Consider the following 13,347-nt stretch of genomic DNA (forward strand, 5'->3'; position numbering starts at 1 on the left):
TGAAGACACTTTCCATGTTGTCATCCACTCGTCCCTCATCCTTTCATCCCTCTATTCGTCCCATTCATCCCCCCATGAAAGTCCCACTTGTTAAATCACCAAACATGATGGAATGTCAAAGGATTTTGGTGGCTTTGTGGGTGTCCTGGAAAAGGGAAAAAAACAACAAAACCAAATCAGGTTTTTGTAAAAAGTGCTGATGTTCTGTCGTCACTCAGAAGCTCACGTGCAGCTCCTGGTGGACAGACTAGAGTCTTCTGGGCTCAGCTAGAATGTCAGCTAAGCTAATGAGCTCATCCATCAGTGCTTCAGATCGTCATCACGTGGTCCCTTTCCTGCTCCGTTTAACAGCTTCCCACAAACTCTTTGGAGATGATATCAGCACTATCTCATCCTCATTTCTTGAAACATGAATTCGCATTCATCCTTTTGTTTTTCTTTAAATTGCTAAGGAGTTCCAACAGAATTTTTGTCTAGAACAAGAAAAGAATGCATCATCTTCCAAACGCTATCTCTTCCTCTGTAGATGTGTTGTTGTTTTTTTTTGTCTAAATCTGAGTTCAATTTCAAGTAAAAGACTGACACAGCTTTTTATGTCCAGCCCCTACAACTGACCTTCCAAGAGTCAAAACATGTCACATAGTTTTATATTTATTTCCAGTTTAAAGCACATCAAAAACTTGGAAGAAAATCTATTTTCTGTTTAACTAAATTTGGAACTGTGTTGAAATGACATTGAACTTTCTCTCACACGTTCTCTTTCTTGGCTCCTCTACACTTTTGATTTGACATATATTAATGAAATAATTGATGATTGTTCTCACTCAGCTGCAGCTGAGCAGCCGAGCAGCCATGCAGTCAAGCAGTCGTGCAGTCGTGCAGCTCGGTCTCAGATTGGGTTTCAGCACCTGAAAAAACGCATCTCAGCTTTATTTATATTGGTGCAGGCCCATTTCAGAGAAACACAGCACTTTTTAAATCTTATGACACTGATCCTATTATGATAAAGACCATCTGAGGGCAAAGCAAAACTTTCCAGAAGTTATAATTACAATTTCTTGTATTTCTAGACTCATAAATGAGCAAATATTCTTTGCAATGGCTCAGCAGAAAACACGCACACGGCAGCATTCCTATCCAACACTGTCCCACATACGATATAAATAACAATGTAATTTACAGTATATAGTAAATAAAGCACCAGCCCTGCGCTCATCAGTGTAATTCACCAAATAATGATGTTTATAAATGATACTCAGGTACAGAAGTCATTATTATCTCATAATTTCAGAGGGTGAAACAGTGAGTCGGCTTCTTGCTTTGTTGTTATGTAACTGTCTTAGAGGTTAGTTTCGTATGTGTGTGTGTGTGTGTGAAGTGTCGTCCTGCCTCTCGTCATTGTGCTGTATCACACTGCCCATGTTGTTATTTCACAATTGGTTTGGTTAAGTTTAAACTGAAAAAACACAAGAAATGTTCATTTCAAATTTAAAAAATCAAAACCATGAACTTATTCAGAGGACGCTTTCATAAAAAAAAAAAACATCGATAAAGAGTTCAGAAATTAAAATGTGTCGCGATTATCACTTTCTTCTGAAAATGATAATTTATCAGAGCTCATTACATTGTCTCAAATACATTCAGCTGCAGCCCTACAATCCTTCCACAAAGGTAAGAATGAGTTAATTATAACAAATAATAATAAAAAACAACCCTCTCTCACCAAAAGTCTCTGTGGCGACCCCTGAAGACTCTTCACTGGGTCCCTTGTCCACTAGCAAGCTAACAGGCTATCTGCATTATCATTATCTGCTACACACATCAAGTTTCTTTTCTGTGCACTTTTTCTTAAGACATGGAATTCTTTCCCTCTACACGTATGATGTAGCGGAAGCACCCGTCAATGGAAAACCCCTCAGACAGGCTGAACCAACCAGGTAAGAGCCACACCTGATAGTTGACACTTGCTCCACGGCCAGAAATACGAGGAGAAATATGCAGACAAACCTCCTCGTGCTGCTGCTGAGCGATTAGTCCTGGAAACGAACCTTGAAATGATTATCTATGAACACACAAACAGAGGCCCTGCGTTCACCCCGTCTGGCCTTCTTGCACCTTATTTTGCTTTTCCGTTGATCTTATATTGGTCAGTGAGCTTTTGCATCTTGATATTTACCACAGATGTGTTCAAAAGGCACAATCACAGCCATAAACTGGTTGTTTTCTCCTGTCTTCAGAGGTAGGAGTGCCTTCTGCTGTGGTTAATGAGCATTCCATAGAAACTCTCTCTGCTTACTGTCAGTTTGACGGCCTGATAATTGTACAATTGAGACTCTCTTGTTGTAAAAATGACATGAGTGAATGTCCCAGTGACAAAAGTGTGAGGGTGCTGTGCCATTCAGCTCAGGCTGCTTTATTTATTTATTCTAAACTCTAGACACAATGACATGCACCTTTTACATGGAATTTGTGACATTCAAAATCTCGTCATCAGAGCTGGCAGGGCACCAGTCCTGGGATGCTGGTGCAGCCTTGTCGAACTGGAGATGTTTTTGAGGGCCAGAGTCTGTTCAAATCTCAAATTGAAAGTTAGATACCAACGATCCGAGTTAATATGGTAAAACTAGTTGAATCAACACTCCGGAGGGACACATTATGAAGGACGCTACCTTTCAGTGTAAAAGTAAACCTGGACGCATCACGGCTGATAGTCCCGCAGGCGCTGAGACTACAGTTCCCGTGATGCTTCTCGGCGGAGCGGCAGGAACAGCAGCAGCAGCTGTGCGCTCCGGCTCGCCCGCAGCAAAGTGATGAGAAGGCGCCCAGCGAGGTTCTCTGAGCCCGCCTTGACTGATTGCTTCCCCCACCCAAGTGATGTCTGCGCAGTGAGCCTCGATGGCCGTGGAAGGTAAGACCCCCCCCCCCAGCGCTCCGCTCCGCGTCGCGTCTGTGCTGAATATTTCCGGATTTAGTTGGCGTTTGATTCAGTTGTTGGTGATGACAGAAGCTGTTCGGGTTGATCTCACCCCGGCTGAGCCGGGTCACCTCCTGATTGGCTGACGCTAGAGCCATTACGTGCTGTCCTGGTCACCTTCTCTTATTTCCAGCTTCCGTGTGAACGCGCAGCTTCTGTCGTGGCAGGGTCGGTTAACAGGTCTGCGACCGAGACGCGTCGTCAGGTGGTTCCAGGCGTCAGGAGGTTCTCTCGTCCCGTCTCTTTTGGTCATACAGACAAGAACCGTCATTCATTTCCATCGGTGGCGCAAAAGTCCGTGCGCGCTCGCTAAGGCTCATCCGGTGGCACATGTGCACCTGGTGAAGTCCGCGTCTTCTCCCGCGTTTCTACGTGCACAGTTGCCGGAGGAGTGTAAGGAGAGGGAGGAAAGTGCCATCGGGATGCTTGGCCAGTCTCCTCACCTGATCGGCGGCATCTTGTGGATCCAGAACCCGATGAGAGGTATGTTGGAGCCCTTCCTGCGTGCACCCAGCTCGGGCATGATTGGTATGAGTGCTCCTGCAGGACAGCCTGTTTGACCTTAACCGGTCTCTCCTGTTTTCTACACCTTCTTGCCTCCTGCTGTGTTGTCACGGCATCAAAATGTCCAATTTTAATTGGAGCACTTGAACATCTCTGGGTTTCTCCCAGCACTGACCCAACACGCGCCTGATTGATTCACCTGAGGTTATTCGCTGATCACTTATTCTCTGTGAGCACTTTTGATGGATTTGCATGGGCTTAAACAAAGCCAGATAATGTTTTGATAGATTACCCTAAAATGCTCTGAGCTCCATGTGAGTTCCCAGGGAAACCAGTTTGTCCCGTCAGTCCTCCAAGCTGACTTCAGGTTTTATATCTGAATCTGGGCTCCTGCTGTGGGTTTAAATCCCAGTTTGGGTTTCTCTGTGTCCTCCATCTTTTGTTTCATGGAGGTTTTGACTTGATTAGAGACTCCGGGCTGCCTTTATAACTGCTGTTGTGATGGACTGGTGAGCCGTCCAGGGTGTGATTGTGTTTCTTGTCTGGTGACCACTGGGATGTGATCCAGAACCCCTGTCACCCTTAGCACTGAAGAGGTTATGGGAGGATGGATAAGCTCTGAGGTGCTTCCTCTTCTGCTGTCTGCAGTGTCTGCTTAACACACTAACCATTACAGTTACTTTTACAGAGGAACATATTTCAGGAGCTAACTAAAACACAAAATAATAAAAGGTTATTTTTGCTATTCCTAACATTTGTAAGCCCCAAAATATGATGAGAAAAGGTTGAAAACTTTGTCATGTTGCTGTGAAAAGGCAGATTCCACCACAACTGCTCATCATGGTTCCAATCTTTTCCATCTTTCTCCTAAATGTTGGTGCCTTTCTTGTTTTGAACTGGCTCACTTGCATTAACGCTGGACAGTGTTGCTCCCGCTGACGCTTGACCTTTAACACTTGACCTTTTGAGTTTGTTTGCGCTGACACGTCAGAGGAAGAGACGTCCAAGACTGTCCAAAGACTTTTTAACCTTGAAAATGGAGACACGGGAGACTTCTGTTGTTTTATTGATGAGTTCTGGTTAAATTGAGACGAAAGCACAAAGATTATTAGATCCTGGAGTCATTTTGCTGCTTTATAGTTGAAGCATTTGATGAGGAGACTTTAAGTTTGACTAATTCTCTATAATCTTCCTGCTCAGCATAGCCACCATTTCTTTATGGGTGCTGCTCAGATGAAAGGCCAGGAAATATGAGGGGAATTCTGTGTCTTGCGGCAGGAACAGGATGTTCGGCCGTGATTCACTCCGATGTGTCACTGTAGGAGCTGAAGGATGCGTCCTGTTCATGGGAGCTGCTGGAACAGGCCACACACATCACTCTGCACCTTTAAAGACCAGGTCAGACCTGGGTAGGGATGGAGCCGGCAGAGGGAAACCTTCTGTCCCCTGAGGACAGAGGACCTCACCTTAAAGCAGCTAGATTCAGGATCAGAGCGTTGATGCAAGTTCTTGTCCCAGTAACCATCAGGCTGAAGTGGACACAGCGCTTTAGCTGTACGTCGGGTCTCTCGTGCATGTTTAGCATGATGGTTTGATGGTTATCTGAGCCGTCCAGGTCAAAGTATTTGGCTGCACCCTGACGGTTAATGAAGACTGTCTCCTCTCCCATATCAGACTTTTAATAACTGCAGCGTCTTGAGCCTCAAATCTGTTCGTAACTGAACCGTTTCCGGGCTCTGGGTTATATTTCCATTTGAAATGAGAACGGTTCATTTCTGTGCTACAGATGAGGTCATCTCTGCTTAATCGCCTTGAATTTCCCATCCAAGAACCCTGTGGTGTCACCATTTACTGTTCCGCTGCTGCCACTAGTCCATAAGCGCCAATATAAATCAGGAATGTAGTGATTTATAACACACACTCCACTCTTTCTTTGAGTGTTTTTGGAGGGCGCTGCCACTTTGTCATCATTGTCATTTCTGCTGAGTCCTTCTCTGCTTCTTTAATTTATGCTCTGCAGAACCCTCAATTAGCCTCTCAAATTCAAGAGTAGATTCTATTCTTTGTATTGTTGTTATGGTATCATAGGTAAAAACTCCATTAGTATCTATAATGTCATTAGATTCTAATCTTTAAAAGGTTTTAAGACCTTTCAGAATGAAGCTTTGGGAAAGTAAATGTCTTTTCTTTTATAAAATTATGTTTTTATAAAGGTTACCGACTGCCTCAAGGCTAGACCCCTGAAGGCATCTTTTCAGGAATATATGGGACTCTTTCTGCTTCATCATGAGACTAAATTAAAAACTCTGGCTGCTGTTTTGCCAGCTCATTGTTTCAGGTGAAGCAGTGTCAGTGTAACGCTGGATGAGCTTGAGGTTTGTTCAGAACCACGGCAGCGTTGACAACGGCGCCGTCAGGTGGGGGTCGTCTACACGGATACTTGGGTTGCAGTTGTTTTGGAAGAATGGAGAGGACATCCAAGTCCAGCAGCCACACGGCTGACGTGTCCTGTCTGGTCCAGTTTTGGGCAGCTCGTCACCAGCGCTGGTGCTGGTGCAACAGTGGCCTTTCAGAGGATTCTACAGGGAAATGTCAGGAGCTGAGGTGAAGTAAATCCAGAGAGAATGTGAGTTATGCAGAGAGACAACAGAGGGGAAAAAGGACGTTGCTACCAAAGAACAGAGGAAAATTCATTTTCAACATCTCCAACAGGGATAAAGATAATAAATAAGGTGAGAAGAGAGGAATAAGAGTGATTAACAGGATCATCCTCAGCTTTAATGCACATCCATCCACCCATCCATCCATCCATCCACCCATGTATCGATGCATCCACCCACCCACCCAGGCATGCATGCATGCATGCATCCATCCATCCATCCATCCATCCATGTTTCCATGCATCCATCCATCCATCCATGCACACACACACACACACACATCCATACTGCTATGTATGGACATAGCAGGAAAACCAGACTATAACATGGAGCGGAGGAGCAGCCCTGAACTGCCTTCTGCTTGGCGCCACTGTTTACCCCCGTGGCTGAGTGTGTTCCTCTCTGTGCATCAGACCTTCTTGATGCCGCCGCCCTGTTCTGACAGCACGCCGACCCCCTCCACCCCTACTTTACATCCCCCCTGAGGATCTGGCCCAGGACCACTGTTAGAAGAAGAAACAGTCTGGTTATTTGCTGTTATGCTTCAGCTGGGCAAGCAGGGCGCTGCTGGAGAACCTGCTCAACCTTACTCAGCAGGAAAATGGGATTAAGAGAAGAAAATGTTGGAACTGTCATCCAGCAGCAGTGTTGCGAATCAACCCGCAGGTGTGCGTCTTTGGTGCACACAAAGTGCTGCAGCGCACATTCTCTTATGAGACACAACCAACATGTCAAAATTCATTTACTAACTAATCTTTAAGTGAGAAGTGCTGATTTATTATTTCTATGAATCTGAAGAACCTGATTCGGTCTAGAGAAGAGAGGATCGGGCTTATTTTCACATCCATGCGTCACCTGTGAGGCCCCTCCCTCGCTGTTCTCACAGTGTGAAGGTGTCACCTGTAGCCTCAGGATGAGTTGTGTCCCCGCTCAGTCGGCTCGAATCACAGGAGACTCTCAGAGCAGTAAAAGAAGGCGTCGTCACTTTTCCACATTAAGAGCTGATGAATTTTCAAATGAGCTCCAGATTGATCATGTGACCACTTTAAATCTGTCACTTCCCTTCTACGCTAATCTTTAGCATCCCTGTCTCTTTAGGGACAGCTCACTTCACCCGGCTGACCGTGCGAGTCCTTGTCACTCAAACAACAAAAGTAAGCAGCAGTTTTCCCGTCCTTCATCCGCCCTGAGCATCAGATTAAACTCAGGACAAAAGCTGAAGAGCAGCCCATCATCTATCGCTCTCATCTCCGTTCTAAAGCGCTCGTCAGGCCTCCGCGTAGCTGCTGAACGGCTGCAGCTGCAGATCTCAGATGTTGGCGTGGTGCTGAGCAGACACAGATGCTGTCGCTTGTTAAATCTGGAATTCCTGATCACATTCTTTGATATTTCTCGGATGTTGAGGGTGTTTCTGCACAATATTCCCATCATGCACTGCTCTCTGACTCCCACTTTTGAGCAGCCTATCAGACACAATGTAGATTTTGAAATGTAGTTTAAAAAACAGCCTCGGTAGCACTCAGACGTGATGTGAACTGGTGAATTGGTGCTATTTGAAGGCTATTTCCCCATCAGGTGACCACTAAATCCCACCGTGCCAACCAGTCTGACCTGTACAGGTGTGACACAAACTTGAAGCTGGGTTCAATAACACAACTCGTCCACATTTGTGCTGACCCTGATCACTGGGACAGAAGCTGGTACATCCTGCCTCATATAAGAGTTTAAATTTAGTCTTTATTCAAACATCACGTGGTTTTCTTAGAAATCCTAAACTTTCCACTTAGTGTGCAATAACTGTGTTGCTGTCAGAGGCTCTCATCAAATATTTATAGATCTTACTCAGCGCTAAATTAAAGCACTCTATTTCTGTCGTCTTTTGAACGCAGCTTCATGCCTGAGATTCACGACGAGCCAAACGAACCACGGTTATATTTAGCTTCCGTGTTTGAGCTGTAAAATGGGTCATTTCACTCTTTTTCCCTCTGACTCATTTTGTCGTTCTCACTTCTTTCACTCTGTCTCTCCTTCCTTGGTTTAACTTTTTTTTTTCTTTCTCCGCGAGAGCACGCTGGCACCTCTTTTAACACGGATCCAACCGGTCGCACCTGATCCAGCCAGCCTCGGGCGTTAGTGTTAGCATCAGGATGAAATGTAGAGCATGGATGGAGGATGGATGGAGGATGGATGGATGGAGGATGGAGTGATGGTGGATGGATGAATGGATGGAGGATGGATGGATGGATGGATGGAGGATGGATGGATGGAGGATGGATGGATGGATGGAGAGATGACATCACCCCACAGTCAGTGATCCAAGTGTTGCGTCTGCAGCTAAATGTCAGCTGGGTGGAAGAAACCACCGACTGTGTCAGAGAGATTTTTTTTTTTATGTAGATTTCTCAGCTTTAGCTAAAAACACAACTAACAGATGGACGGATAACAAACATTTACAGTAACGCACCAAAGGAATTAATATGCTCGAAGGAATTCAACTATAGTGATTTTTTGTTGTTGTAGATAAATGTGTTACTACGTGCGAGATCCACTATTAATATAAGTTTTATTTAAGCATTTAAATCTTAGGTTTAAAATGTATTATTGGATTCATGACTGAATAATAATGATCTCTGATTCAGAGCTCAGTAGTTTTGAGTGATTTGTGTGTGTGTGTGTGTGTGTGTGTGTGTGTGTGTGTGTGTGTGTGTTACAGTTCTACCATGAATAACATGGCCAAGACTGGTAATAAATGATTTATTTTGTATTATTTATTCTCTGGTATGTGGATGGACTCGGTGTGTTATTTATTATTTATTGTGTTTTTGTGTATTTTAGTCATTTCAGTATAGTCATATTATATAAAGTCATGCATGTTTCATGCGCCTCCCTGCACCATGTCTGGTTAGTAATGGGTCATAACACCATCACACACACACACACACACACACACACACGGATATGTAGATGATGCATATTGTGATTATTGTTCATTCATGGATTTTATTTTCCTATTTTCATCTTAGTTGAGGGCAAAAAAAAAGCTGCTCAGACTGTTTGTGAATTATTCAGAGGGTCCTGAAATGGTGCTTTAGCAGAGTGATGTGTGACCCTGACTGGAGCTCTCCTGACATCTCTCCCATTGGTCTAAACAGGCTCTGACAGAGGTGTGCTCCACCTGGATGCAGCTTGTGTCTCTCTGTGAAGTCCCCAGGACGTCATGTGTATACCTAAACATGCAGCTGAACTGAAGCTTTCATAGAAAACACATATTGGCTGATGACTGAAGCTGCCCAACTGTGGAGTTTTCCCATTGAGGCTTGTGTTCAGTGGATATTGTTGAAGTTTGATGCCTCCTGAAACATAACAGCAATCTGCACGCTGAGAGTTGAACCCACTGGAGTCTTGTGATGCTTCATAACCCTGCAGCAACGCCCAGCCCTGACTGGTTCTTTAGCTCTGGGAGAACTGGGGATTGCTGCAACACGCTGATAAAAGAGATACTTTGTTTCCCTGTGAGGCAGGAACTTAAACATCTCAGCGGTTCTCTGATGTTGGCTCTGCTGCTCTGCTCCAACCTGACAAGTCAAACAATGAAGGAGCACTGAACTCTTGACAGCTCCGAGGAGGCTGTCAGGAGAAGGATGGATGATGGATGATATCAGAATATGTGACAGTGAAGGACTCGGACCTCACACCAAGACCTGAAGATCCGAGTTACATTGGAATTAATATCCCAATCTGGCTCTGATGTGCAGCTTCTGCTGTCAGATGTACTCAAAGACAATGAAACCACATGTCTCCACGTCTCCGGTGCGCCAATGTCTGTCAAAATCTGGACAAAGACAACAACAGCGACTGCTGGAGCTTTGACTTTTATTTTAGTTGCTGACACAAACTCCATGAGACTGGTGAGGATTAAAGAATTTGTTCCCGGTGTCTCTTCAGTTTAACCTCACTGAGCAGTGAGCTCTTCCTCCAGGCTCCTGTCCAGAGAGGCGCCGTTCTCCTGGCGATGTTCTCTGCCCGTCTCTTCCCACCCTTCAACCATATTCTAATGAGCACTTTTGTAACGGCCGTCTGACTGTCCTTTCTCCCCCCTCTGATGGGTAACTCTTCCCAAAGGCTGCAGGCACGCTCCTCTCATACATTCATCCCTGCTTCTAAATTAGAGAGCACAGGATGGATTTAATCAACACCCCATGTGGATGTGCCCTCGGCCTGTCTGTGTACAGAAGGCATGAGAACATTTTGTGTGTTTACGTGTGTGTGTGTGTGTGTGAAACCTCCACGTTGCTTCCTGAGCTGTGTAGTCACTTCATTTTAGATTCAGCTGTGAGCCACGAATCACATTTTCAAAGCTCTGCAGCTGCACGGATGACTGGAATGTCATTGACTCGAGATGCTGCCAGTTTTGGTGCCAAACCACCTCTTCAGACCCCCCCGAGCGCTCTCTCTGCACAGACGGGGCTGAAATGAACGCACCCGCTTCCTTCCTGTGCCGGGCGCGTCCCCGTCAGAGGGCTGTGCCCGGCTTCACCTCTGCTGTTAAACATCCCGCGGCCTCGGACACCCACCCCCCCCTCGCGCCTTTGTTTCTGGGTCGTCCTCACATACCTCCACTTAGAGAGTCAGTCAGAGAGAACGAGCTCGCTACAAGGCTCAAGGCCTCGCACAACAAACTTCACTTTTAATTACGGACCCTCTGTTGGCTTCACTTTGAAGCAGACTCTGCAGGAGCACTTTATCTTCTCCCACTGGAACGTTCTCCTCACTGGGCCAGTTTGCAGGGCAGAGATGTCCAAAGAGATGATGCTATATTAATACTCACCCACTCCAGTATTGAGCTTGTGCTCATTCAAAGGACACCTCCAATGTCTGACTTAATGACACTTAAAACAATCAAGACATTAACAGCCTGATATCATTTGAACCAGTCTAAACCAGTAGGACTGTTTATGGCATCATGGTGGCAAAGTGGGAACATTCAGTTCTGATTGGGAATACTGGGATGGATTCCTGCCTCCGACAGCCGCGACCTGTCTGAAGAGGCCCGACGTGCCAATTTATGTGATTTCTTCTCCTCTGAGGTCGTTAATTTCCTCCAGTATTCCTGATCTGCTCGAGTGCAGCTGTGGAAACATCTGGGTGTGGACAGTTCTCTGTGTTTATACTTCCCAATTGGACTGCATGGAAATCTGGCAGAAGTTCACATTAAATAGTTGAAATTTCCCCTTATTCCATCATTAATGATCAATGTATCAGTAGCCCATAATAATCCATGTGTATGAATTATGGTGCAGTTGTTCTGGACACAGGTGTCCCGTCTTACTCGCATTCATATTTTCTTCATCTTGCCTCATTTCATTGAGAAAAATGAGAGTGTTGCTCTCATCCATCTCCCCCCCCACCCCCACAGCGCATGTTCGGGCGGAGGGAGCCGAGTAGAACGTTGCTATTTATAGTAACAGTTGCTGCTTTAAAAAAAAAAGCTTTTCGGCGCCGTGTTGCCTCCGCAGCCACCGCAGAAATACAGCACTTTCATTTCCTTTCCATCCCTCCATCCTTTCACTCTGTCTCCCACTGTTGATGCTCTCGGGACTGGATGTATCATTCATTCCTTCCTCGGTGGAGCTGTTGAACGGAAGTCATGGAGGGAATCACAGGCAGGAGAGGCGAGAGCATAAAGAGGCAGTGAGGGGGCCACGTGTCGTGCTGTGCATCTTAAGTGGGCTTTGTTTCGCTCCTGGCCTCTCGTGGATGTTCTGTGGGTTTAAAAGGGGCTGTCAGGAGACCTCAGCATCAGCGTGCACATCTGGCACGTTTGAGCGTCACCCTATCAGCGAGCGCACGCCGACACTCGTCTCTTCGCCATCGTGCTTTTCCTCTACAAACTCGCCATGATTCGCTCTTCATCCAAGCTGAGCGAAGTCAAGTAAAGAAGCAGCTAAAGTCAGTAGCTCGGGATCATATCAGCAAAACCCAGACTGGACACATGTTGGCTACACGTGTTCGAAGTTTTTCTGTATAAAAATTATTTAGATGTCGGCCGTGCACGAATTTATTGCTCATATCCCTCCACCAAGAAGTAGCATGCAGCTCAAGCAAGCGCTGTAAGAGGATTTAATCTTCAGTCAGGAGCAACATGTTTCAGCTTTTACTTAAAAGCTCAGTCTTTTCCCTCACGAGTCCCCTTCCAACAGCGTTCCTCAGCCTGTGTGTGCATCTCCGCTGTGCCAGAGCCCCTCCAGAAGCAGGTGCCCCCTCCCAGAATGACAGCAGCACAGATGCTGCTGTGACTGTCCAGTTCCCAGCCGTAATGATTTGTGTTTTACGTGATTTAATTGCTGATCCGCAGTGGTTTGTCATCACTTCCTGTTACTGGCTGCGCTCTTCAGTCTGCCGCCGCCTCACACTCTGTCTGGGCTGCGTGTTTGTGTCATCTTTCTGACCGCAACCTATTAACGGTTGTTAATAAAAGCGCCAACTCTCCTGAATGAATGGTCCAGGGTTCTGTGTAGACCAGTGCTGTCTGGCTGTTTATCTTAATGCATCTTCATTCATCTTGTCTGACCATCCTGGAGAGCTGCACGTTAACGTCACGACTCTGCCCTTTAAACCTGCAGCACAGCAGTGTTCGCAGCAGCTGAGGTCTTTGGCTCCTCTTCCTCGTTTGGGAGTCATTTGGCTCCTTTGAGGAAAGAATTGGCAGATCAGAAGGTGACAAATTGCCTATTACCTTCTGGCCTACATCACTGCTCCCTGATTGTGATATTTCCAGTAAAGTGATCAGAAATAACAACTTCATGTGGGACGTTGTTGTGCAGGTTTATCTCAAACGTGCTCCAGTTGCACTGTTTCAGACTGATGCGGCAGGCTTAAAAAAAGAAACGTGTCTGGATGTTTTGACTTTATATTATGTACTAAATTATCTTAAATGATCACTTTTGTGGCCCATTAAAGTGTCCAACAGCAAAGTCATTGAGACTATTTGATTAAAGCAATAGCTGTCACAACCCATCACATGTATTATTTGGATATTGTTTTTAGGTTTAGTTCGATAATGTGATTTTAAATTGTTTGTTGAATCGGGTTGTGACGAAGCGCCTCACTGTGGTTTTCTGCTGCCATCTAGTGGCTTGTGATGGTATGGCGGGATATGACGTCACCAATACGAGAAAGAAAGTGAGAATAAAATGGGATGTTTGAATA

General features: G+C 45.5%; 1 protein-coding gene across 6 annotated transcripts in view; it reads left to right on the top strand.

Annotated features, from left to right (window-relative positions):
* The first annotated feature begins 2,749 nt into the window (after positions 1–2,749).
* The window catches only part of samd12 (sterile alpha motif domain containing 12), an 81,580-nt gene continuing 70,982 nt past the window's right edge, over positions 2,750–13,347 (top strand). For 5 of the 6 annotated variants that reach the window (XM_029845149.1, XM_029845151.1, XM_029845153.1 and 2 more), the window contains exons 1-2: positions 2,750–2,908; positions 3,108–3,457. In XM_029845149.1, the coding sequence (XP_029701009.1) occupies positions 2,811–2,908; positions 3,108–3,457 (448 nt within the window). In that variant the 5' untranslated portion in view covers positions 2,750–2,810. The remainder of the gene's footprint in view (positions 2,909–3,107; positions 3,458–13,347) is intronic. The other variant, XM_029845154.1, reaches the window with a different exon arrangement.

The sequence above is a fragment of the Takifugu rubripes genome, chromosome 12 (assembly GCF_901000725.2).
Source record: "Takifugu rubripes chromosome 12, fTakRub1.2, whole genome shotgun sequence".
In the NCBI taxonomy this organism is placed as follows: Eukaryota; Metazoa; Chordata; class Actinopteri; order Tetraodontiformes; family Tetraodontidae; genus Takifugu; species Takifugu rubripes.